The following is a 10,992-nucleotide window of genomic DNA, read 5'->3' as shown; positions in this document are numbered from 1 at the left end:
ACAACAGGAGAAGACAAATGGAGAGACAGATGATGGAGGACAACAGGAGAAGACAAGAGGAGAGACAGATGATGGAGGACAACAGGAGAAGACAAGAGGAGAGACAGATGATGGAGGAGGAGATGAAAAGACAAATGGAGAGACAGATGATGGAGGACAACAGGAGAAGACAAGAGGAGAGACAGATGATGGAGGAGGAGATGAAAAGACAAATGGAGAGACAGATGATGGAGGAGGAGATGAAAAGACAAATGGAGAGACAGATGATGGAGGAGAAGAGAAAACAAGAGGAGAGACAGATGATGGAGGAGAAGAGAAAACAAGAGGAGAGACAGATGATGGAGGAGAAAAAGAGAAGACAAGAGGAGAGACAGATGATGGAGGAGAAGAGAAAACAAGAGGAGAGACAGATGATGGAGGAGAAAAAGAGAAGACAAGAGGAGAGACAGATGATGGAGAAGAGAAAACAAGAGGAGAGACAGAGGAGAGGGGAAGAGGAGAGACAGAGGAGGGAGGAGGAGAAGAGAAGCCAAGAGGAGAGACAGATGATGGAGGAGATGAGAAGACATGAGGAGCAACAGAAGATGGAAGACAACAGGAGAAGACAGGAGGAGAGACAGATGATGGAGGACAACAGGAGAAGACAAGAGGAGAGACAGATGATGGAGGAGATGAGAAGACATGAGGAGCAACAGAAGATGGAAGACAACAGGAGAAGACAGGAGGAGAGACAGATGATGGAGGACAACAGGAGAAGACAAGAGGAGAGACAGATGATGGAGGAGAAAAAGAAAAGACAAGAGGAGCGACAGTTGATGGAGGAGAAGAGAAAACAAGAGGAGAGACAGAGGAGAGGGGAAGAGGAGAGACAGAGGAGGGAGGAGGAGAAGAGAAGCCAAGAGGAGAGGCGGAGGAGAGGGGAAGAGGAGAGACAGAGGAGGGAGGAGGAGAAGAGAAGCCAAGAGGAGAGGCGGAGGAGAGGGGAAGAGGAGAGACAGAGGAGGGAGGAGATGAAAAAACAGGAGGAGAGACAGAGGAGGGAGGAGGAGAAGAGAAAACAAGAGGAGAGATGGAGGAGAGGGGAAGAGGAGAGACAGAGGAGGGAGGAGGAGAAGAGAAAACAAGAGGAGAGACGGAGGACAGGGGAAGAGGAGAGACAGAGGACAGAGGAAGAGAGAAGGAGGAGAAACGAGGGGGAGAAAAGAAAAGTTAAACTGAACCAAAGACTGAAAGAATCACAGCAGCGAGCTGAAGAGCTGCGGGAGGAACGACAGCACAGCGTCGTCTCAGAAGAACTTGAGTCCAGGCGAGATGTTCTGATCACACATCTGGATGAGTTTGAGGTGAACTATGAAGCAGACAGTGACGCTGACGAACTTCTACAAATCCTCTCTGTGAGATGCAGCATCCCAGTTCCAGATCTCAGTCTGAGTCGGCTGACGGCTGATCAGCTGGGGAACATCCTGTCAGTCCTGGACAGACTTCTGTTTGATGAATGGATCAGCGCTCGTCCATCGCTCGGCACTCTGCAGCACACTCAGGTGTTCATCACAGAGCTGTGTCGTCTGTCTGTGGAGATATCTCAGGGAGTTTCCCTCCAGAACATCTGCGATCATATGCAGTCCCTGGTGGAGTCCATCAGCCAATCAGCAGGTAATGTTTTTGACAGTTTCCTGCTGACTCAAGCTCTGTACCTGAACCTGATGCACTCCTTCACTGTCAGCAGCAGCAGTGATACTGACGCAGTCCTCATCGCCAAGCACTGGGCAGAAGACGAGCTCTCAGCTGAACAACTCTTTCTTGTGGACTTCCTGGGCACCCTCACGTCATCACTGCAGAGTACAGTTGGAAGAGCCACTGTGTTCATTTTACAGATGGAGATCCAGTGTTTAAAGCTTCTCTTATCCACACTCACACATCTCAATGAAACCCACTCAGGATCCACTGAAATGATCCTCAGACTGGTGCAAACCAGCCAGTGGACCCCAACAGAGGCAGTGACTCTGCTCAAAGCTCTGTCACAGAAACATGCAAAGGATGTTTCAATGACTGAAGTCCTGACGTTGGTGCAACTGTATGACTTATCACCAGACTGGACGGATGAGTCTGGACTCTCTCTCGTTCAGGCTCTAGACTCTGCTGGTCCTGAGAGATTCCATCAGGATCTCCAGGAGACTCTGAGGAGGAAAGATGAGAGCAGTCTGGCTGCAGATCTGACAGATTTAAAAATGTCATGTGACTTCAATGATTCTGTGATTGATGTGATCAGAAACATTACCACTGGGGTCCTGCAACACTCTGAAAATGCACCAAAAGATGCACCATTAATGAACGAGTCCTTTAAATGTGAAACCTTGAACGCAGACGACTTACAGAACTGTCTGTCTCGGCTTTGCAAAGCAGTTTTTGACACAAAAGGCTGGAGGCCCACAGTGAAACAGATGCTGCGCTGGTGTGTGTTGGTGCTGACTCAGAAGAGTGAAGCACCTCAGCTGGTCGGGGTGGAAGAAGACCCGTGTGTCACAGCCATGTTTGCTGCTTCACAAGTCTGCATGGGAAACAAACTGGACATCGTGCTGAGTTCTGACGTTCAGTCGGAGGAGTGGACTCAGGAGTGGTCCGACTTCTACAAACACCTTGGTATTTCTTTCAGCACAAACATGAAGGTAACCGGTGCATCGTACAGGGACGTCTATGAAGCAGACATTGTGTACGGTACCATGGACGACTTTCTGTCTGATTACTTTCAACACAGCGTAGAGGTGATGGAAACAGGAAACCCTCAGCTCGGTCGTGGATTCATCATTACAAGACAAAGTCTCGGTGCTTCCAATAATCTGGAACTTTCACGGCTCAAGGACAATGAATCCCTGGTGTCTGCTGCAGAGGTCCTGCAAAGCCTTCTGGGTAAATTCCACAGTGAAGATATGAAACTGAGACACAGGTTTATTCAGGCTCTTTTTCAGGTGCTTCACACCAACCTTAACCTTAACAATAAAATCATCGCCATCTCAAAGAAGATCGCTGGAAAGTCTTTGTCTTCCTCTGAGGTCTTCATTCTGACCTTTGTTGAGACTCTTCTCAGAGTGGTGACAGAAGAAACATACCAAGAAGAAAACTGGACATGTCCTGCAGGAAAATGGTGTTTGGAGGTTTTATTTGTCTGTGTGGAGAAATTCCAAGCCTCAAAAGAAGAAATCAAAGAACTCTTCCAGATGGTTTCAAAGCTCATAAAACAAAGACTTTGGTCACCAGTCGAGGCCTTAAACCTCCTCGGAGCTTTAACTGACCACCATCATGATGAAGGCTGTGTTTACATCAGGAAGATTTTACATTTGATGGCAACATATCAGGTTTCTTCCACGTGGACAGATGAGAACAACCAATCACTCCTTAGACTTTCAAATTCGCTTCGAACAAAGAACCTGATCCAGCAGTTAAAAAAGAGCCTTGGAGGTGAGAAGACAAAAAGCATTGACTGTCTTTTTGATGAACTACGGCAGATGAAAGACATCGATGAACAAACACTGAATAAATCATACAGTGTGGTGACTCACGTAACAAACCTGATCAAAACCGGTAAAATTAAAAAGCACACAGATGTACAGCGAGCGAGGAGACTGAGTCACAGCAGAGACAGAGAAGACCTTCAGGAGTTGCTGGCAGTCTTGTGTAATGCTGTACACCTGCAGAGGGCTGAAGGGAATTTGGATTTTTGGCCCAGAGCCACTCAGATGATCAGCTGGTGCCTCTTGGCCTTGTCTGACACTGGAAAGCTCCTGGAGATGGGCACTGGAGAAGGGAAGTCTTGTGTTATAGCGATGTTTGCGGCGCTGCGAGTGCTCAGAGGTGAGAAGGTAGATGTGGTGTCCAGCTCTTCTGTGTTATGTCAAAGAGATGCAAAAGAATGGATCAACTTCTACAAGTTCTTTGGGATAACAGCTGACACAAACACAAATAAAACCAAAGATGAGGACAGAAAAGATTGCTACCAGAAGGACGTCGTCTATGGGACCATCGAAGCCTTTGCTGCAGATCACCTTCGGCAGGTATTTGAGATGAAGGATGTGAGGCCTGATCGCAGCTATGAGTGCATCATAGTCGATGAAGTGGACTCACTGCTGCTGGATCAGGGAGTGCAGATGACCTACCTGTCCAGCCCCATGGTCTCCATGCAGCACCTCAACATTATTCTGGCCATGATCTGGGGCCACGTCAGCCAGTATGGCTTCCTGTCTGCAGGACAAGAGACATTTGTCCGTGGTCCTCCTGCTTCTTTCTTCAAGGCCATCTTTGACTCAATGAACACAGAAGGAACTCACATTAATGATCCAACGGATATTTTACGTATCGCAGAAGAATCCAACACTGTGCCAAAAGGATTTACGGAGAATATCTGCAATGGTGAAAAGGATGAACTTATCCGAAAGCTGAGAACTGTCAGTCAGGATGCTGTGTTGGATTTTTTCCAAGAACTTGAGCAACATGTCCCTTATGGTTTTACTGTTTATACTTTAGACAACGCAGGATTGCTCTGTCTTAGAAAGCACAGCCGGTACAACAACCGGGACATCCCAGAACTAACATTTCTAGTCTTGGAGGAAGGGCTTTGTTGTCCTCTCTATGATTCAGAGGAAACTGTCATCAAGCCCATTGCACAACTAGTCGCAGAGAGGATTCAGTACACCCCATGTCCAAACAATAAAGACAAAATCAGCATCCCCGGATTCTTGAAGAATCTAGTGAAGCAGAAAGTGTCAGAGTGGGTTCAGAATGCCTTTCTGGCTTTACAACTGAAGGAAGGACAGGAATATGTTGTAGAAAATGACAGTGTCTGTCCGGTGGATTTCAGATCCACTGGTATTGTTGAACTGAACAAAAAGTGGGGAGATGGTCTGCAGCAGTTTGTTGAGATTAAACACCAAATCAAACTGGGCACAATTTCAACAGTGACGAACTACGTTTCTAACATCGCCTTTTTTGAAAAGTACCACGGGAATATATACGGAACAACAGGGACCCTTGGGAGCAAAACAGACATGCTCTTTTTGCAGGATCTATATCCAAATCTGTCAGCCTGCAAAATGCCAACATTCAACAGGAAGATGCTGTTTGAGGTCAAAGGTACTCTGAAGACTTCAGCTGAGGAGTGGAAAAAAGAAATAAAACGTGTAGTTTTGGTTCAGACCTCCGCAAATCCATACAGAGGTGGGAGAGCAGCCCTGGTGATCTGCGAAACTATCAACACCGCCAAAGAGATCTACGATGAGCTCAAAAGCAGCGTCTCAGGAGAAATCATTCTCTACTGCCGCAGTGACACAGACAGTTTGTGTAAAATAGATAAAGAACTGCTTCCTGGTGATGTCATTGTTGCCACAAACCTCGCTGGCCGTGGCACCGACATAAAAGTGTCCAAACATGTGAACAGTAATGGGGGATTATGTGTGATCCTCTCTTTCCTTTCTGAGAACACAAGAGTGGAGCTCCAGGCTTTTGGTCGAACTGCACGTAAAGGTAAACCTGGATCTGCTCAGATAATCATGTCAGCTGATCACCTGCAGCCGGCCTTCAGGACGGTGACTTCTCTGAAGGAAGCCAAGAGCACCAGGGACAGACTTTCAGCAGAAAAGATAAATCAAATGATGAATGATGTTGCTGAGATGAAACTGCGGGAGGACCTGTTTTCAGAGTACATCAAAACTCTTCAAGTCATTCATGAGGACACGGATGGAGATGAGAAAAGAGCTGTTGTTGCCATCATGAATGAGTTCTGGGGGATTTGGTTGCAAACCAAATCAGAAGAAATCGTCCAATTGAAGACAAATGAATTGCAAAAGAGTTTAAAAGAGGATTTGTCTTTGGCAAAAAGTCAGTCTCAGAGTCAGAATTCACCATGTTCCAGCATTTATCACTACATCAAGTTTGGAAATATCGCACTGATTGACAAACAATGGGCCGTCAGCACCAAGCTCTTTGAAAAAGCCATGAAACAAGATAGAAGTTGGGCAGCCATAGCTTTTTACAATCATGCATATTGCACTATACAGCAGAGCAAGGCAGATTACCTTGCTAAGGCCAGAGATGATCTAATGAAGGCACAGGAGTCTCTGAAGTATCTCAGTGAGGAAGCCATGGTCTGTCTGCAGTTTGTAAAAATGTCTTCTGCAAATTCAGCCAACAGTGACCCGAGCAGCCTCGAGAAACAGTTAACAACCAAGTGCAGCATGCTGAGTTACTTTGACAAAAATATTGGGGAGGCCATCCAAAAGCTGGATGAAATAAAAGGCAGAGAGAGAGATGCAATAGCCAAAAAGTCACCAATTTTCTCCCTGGTGTCGAATGGTGATGAAGATCTCCAAGTGGAAGCTGAAAACCTCTACAGTCAGGGTCTGAAATATGTGTTTTCTGTGGAAGAGGAGCCTCGATTCTCATGGGAAGGTCTGCTGGTGTTCTGTCTCGGAGTTTTACAGATTGTTGGAGGAGCATTGCTCATTGCATTTACATTTGGTACATTCGCTCAAGTCGGCATGGGACTCATCACTGAAGGAATATCAGACTGCATCTCTGGCATTGAGTCCATGGTGACAGGTGAATTCAGCTGGAAGTCGTGGGCTATAGAAAAAGCCATATCCATTGGTGTTTCTTTCATTGGGTTCGGAGTTGGAAAGCTGATTGCAAAGGGCTTTAAAGCTTCTAAAGTGTTAATTAAGGAATTCGGCAAAGAGCTGAAATTGATGCCAACGTTTTTTTCCAGTCAGGCTAAAGAAGGTTTTAGTGCGGTCGCAAAGACTAATATGAAAAATGCAGTAAAACACACTGCGAAAAAAATGGTTGAGGAAATCACTGGCTATGGACTTGGGAAGGCAGAAGAAGAAATACTGAAAACAATACTAAGCAGCATCAAAAATAAAGTAGAAGAGGGAATCTGTAAAAATGTGCAATCCAACATGGAAAAAAAGCCCTTGGCTACATTCATAAATGAAATCATCCTGTCACATCTTGAGGATAAAAAACAACTTCATGACCTCCTGAAGGATGAGAAGAGAAGGCGTGACCTGTTGGCCGTCTTCAGGGGGCTGAGCAGCACTGCAGTACAACCTTTCTATGAAGACCTCGGCTGGCAGAAGAAGCTTAACTCATCCTTCTCCACAGTGATTAAAAGAGCTAAAGCAGAGGCCAAAGGAACAGCACATTGGATTCTGACAACTATCCAAGTTGTTCACATGGGGGCGCTGGCATCAGACGCCATCGCTGCAGCACTCAGCCTCACCGCCAAGTTCTTCTCAAACCTTCAAGAACAGCTGAATGAATTCAAAAAAGAAAAAGGGTTTTCACAGGAAGTGAAGATCGATGAGCTGTCTGATTCAGACAGTGAGATGCTGAGAGACTTCAAGCAGGATTTAGCTGACACCATTAGTGAGTTAGTGGCTAATGCTTTGGTGGAAATGTTTCACCAGAAGTTCTCCAGTCACATTACTTCTCATGTTCAAAAAAAAGTAAATGGCATCATTGGTAGTTATGTACGAACTGGCTTGCAGAGTAGCAGAACAGAAGAACTACTCAGAGCTGGACAGAACAACAGATACATCACTCACATGCCAGTAGACATGAATTCTAAACATAAACCTGCAGGAGAGGCTGGTAAACACTCGCAGTCACATGCTGACAAGATCATGAACTCCATGACTCCAGGCACCCTGCCCGATATCAGAGTCCTGTCAGAAACCACTGGCACCAAGATTGTCATCCTAACACAGGACAGCCAGGGCCATCCAACCAAAATGCAGGAGCTGAGCCCAAGCACAAAACCTGCCAGTCGAACTGTGACACTGATCTACACACCAAAGAGTGCTGAAAACCCAGACGGACATTATGATGTGTACATCAACAACCAGACAGTGAAAATAGGCAGAGAGGGCAAGAGCTGCCTGTTCCGTGCTTTGGCAAGAGGCATGAAACTAAAGGCCAGTGAAGAAGAAATCACTTCTGAAGCACAACGACTCCGATCTGTGGTGGCCGACACTCTCCGCAGACACCCAGGCCAATGGGAACCTTTCATCAAGCGCAAGGTGTGGACTGAATCAATCAGAGGAGGGGACTGGTTCATTGCAGAGGGAGCTGCACCGGCAAACAGAATACTCATAGTAGAAACCCCGCAAGTTCTTCAGCAAGACGTTGGGAGAGTGAGACTGTACAAAGAGTGGCAGCAGGATTGTATCTACAGAAGTGGACTTGGACAATTTATGAATGGAGATCACCAGCCAGCAGTGAAGAGTATATTGGAGGCTAAAGACTTGAACCAGAATAGCAGATTAGCAGAAGCCATGCTTGAAGTGGCAACAAAGTCAAGTCCTCTGGATCACAACCTGATGCATAAAGTGGGAAAGTATCATGGCCGTGAACTTCCAGTTGTTTATGTTCCTCATGAAATGCATCGTGAGTTTCCCAGCACAACATCAAAAGAGTTCCGAACGAGTGTAGCTGAAGCCATAAGCAATAACGATGTTGTAGGAACATTTAAGCTGACAATCCTTGGAGCAATGCCCAGATTCAAGTTGGATGGAACCAGTAAGTTTGAAAACTTTCAGAATGACCTGATGAGTAAAACCAGGCTTGAAGTTTTTGACAACAGTTTTCAGCAACATAGTTTAAAGATGGTAGAGACATGGTCCAACCTGCTCAAAGACAAGGACGTCATGACAGACAACGATCTTCAAACTATCAACACATGGATCAACAAGAAGGGCTACAATAATCAAAATGATCCATACAGGGACACAGTCTCCAAACGTCTACAATGAAAAGGTAATATAACATTTAACATTATACTTACTTATCATACTGGGCAACATGGCTGAAAAAGTCGATCACAATAGAGAGGTTTCAAGTTAGCTGTTATTGATAATTACTGATCATTTTTAAAGATCAAGTGAAAAAAGGTCAAATTGAACCTCTTTATTTTGAATCTATGTATAACATTAATAACATATTGTGACAATTATGTAACACAACAATGAAAAACACACACAGTATTCAAAATTCTACAACTCGTGTTGGAAATATACAATCACCCGGCCTTCCATTATGTCGCACAAAGCTGGCTAACTTGAATAGAGATAAAATAATGTAATCACGCGGCTCTTCTGGACTTTAAGTGATGTCTCGGGGGGTTGTTAAGCAAAGAAAATCCACCATTTAAAGATGCTTCTTTCACAAAGTTAACTTTTGAGAAAAAGTATTTTTTGGCAACAGTGCATCACATGATGTCATTACACAGTTTGACCTCTATGAAAGTTGACTTTAAAGCCTGGTGCTCCTCTTTGGGGTTTGGGGTGGTGTGTGTCAAGACAAATTCACATGAATGGACCCAAAGTTTCTCAGCAGAACACTGAATTGTAACAAGAAGACTGATGTTATTCACAACACCTGTCAGTGGTTTCGATGTTGTGGCTGATCTGTGTGTCATTGTGTCTGATGCACACTGCCACACAAGATTTGAGGGGTCTTCGTCCCTTGGAAGAATTTAAAAAATAAATGTATTCACATGTAATGAGAATGTACACATTAAGAGACCAGTCTTACAGTGTATACTTTTCATCATGTTGAGCAGCTGACCAGAGTGGATTTGTGTTGTCTTTGCAGTGAGCTGACGAGTCTAACTGGTGAACAAGAAAAATGAAAAGTATGGAGATCTTCCACCTGCCTGACCGTCATCAGAGATGTCCGAAGACTTCAAGGATCGTTTCCTTTTGGTTTAATGTGTGGTAGTTCAAAATGTGACAGCCAGCATAATTCTGAATATCCCATTAGAGAAATCAATCTCAATGTTATTCTATTTTACATACATTTTATTTAAATCATGAAATTAGTATTTTATTGATTAATAAATGTTCTGATTTAGACCCAGTTGTTGTTCTGTGTATTTCTTCAGAGTGGAGAATGGAGATCAAGTTAATCAAGAACTCAAAATTTTTGACTGATAAATTAAATACTAGGGATGTCCCGATCAGGTTTTCTTTACCCTGATCCTTTCATCAAAAAGTGTCGATCCCCGAGTGCGACCTAACAGGCAGGAGAGTAATGGTAGACCTCCTACCTGTTAGGTCGCACTCAGGGATCGACACTTTTTGTCTGCCATGACGGTGGTGTGAGATCCAGCTCCAACGGTGAGTATTTCAAAAACCTTTTTAGTAAACTCTGCATACACAAACAATGTTCTCAATGCTTGTGTTAATGTGTAGAGACCCTGGTGATACTACCAGCAAAGTTTCAGAGAGATTTTGATGCTAGCGTCAGAGTGCCCCTGCACCCCATTGAAAATTAGCTTGCCGGAAAATGAAACTATGGTAAATCTTAAAAGTGCCTCTTTCGTCGTAATTATGCTTTTATACTAAGGTTTGACTCATATTCAATCATAAATAAAGCCTCGGTTGCTTTTTGGTGTGAGATTCACTTTAATAAACAACCTGCATCCAAGCTGTTGCTTAATAGGTATTTATGTTGTTGAAACAAAGTCTATACTTTCATACGGCTCTGTCTTATTCTACATATGCTGTTCCAACACTGTCCTCCACCTTCCTGGTGTTAGCAGGTGAGTGTGTGACGCTGCACTGTGACAGCAGACCCTCGTTACAGCATCTGAAGTGTGAGAGACGCAGCCCACGCTTGGTGCCTCCATATCATCCATATCATGCTTTTACATATTTCTTTCGTTGTCACGTAAAATAACGCGGACGTGTTGCTCGTCTATTTCGCAGCGTTCAGCATCTCCTCGACTGTTTTACATGCTCTGCTGTATGAGACCCAACTAGTGCTCATACGGCACGCTGTAACTCCAAAGTGGAGTCAGTGTGATGTAATGCTGAGATGGTGGGACACACCGGAGATTCAACAACTCCAGGTGACAAAGAAAATCCTGATCCAGTCCCAATGAGATGAGCTGGTTATCCAGAGAGATTTATTTAATTACCTTCTCTGTAATATTTGTGGCCA

General features: G+C 44.6%; 1 protein-coding gene across 1 annotated transcript; it reads left to right on the top strand.

Moving 5' to 3' along the window:
- The first annotated feature begins 1,104 nt into the window (after positions 1-1,104).
- On the top strand, positions 1,105-9,906 carry LOC115576041 (uncharacterized). Its single transcript, XM_030408529.1, has 2 exons — positions 1,105-8,805; positions 9,643-9,906. The coding sequence occupies exon 1, from the start codon at positions 1,617-1,619 to the stop codon at positions 8,799-8,801; it is 7,185 nt and encodes a 2,394-aa protein (XP_030264389.1). The 5' UTR covers positions 1,105-1,616; the 3' UTR covers positions 8,802-8,805; positions 9,643-9,906.
- Positions 9,907-10,992: the final 1,086 nt, after the last annotated feature.

Source organism: Sparus aurata, chromosome 23 (genome assembly GCF_900880675.1).
Source record: "Sparus aurata chromosome 23, fSpaAur1.1, whole genome shotgun sequence".
Classification (NCBI taxonomy): domain Eukaryota; kingdom Metazoa; phylum Chordata; class Actinopteri; order Spariformes; family Sparidae; genus Sparus; species Sparus aurata.
This window is presented reverse-complemented; position numbering and strand designations above follow the sequence as displayed.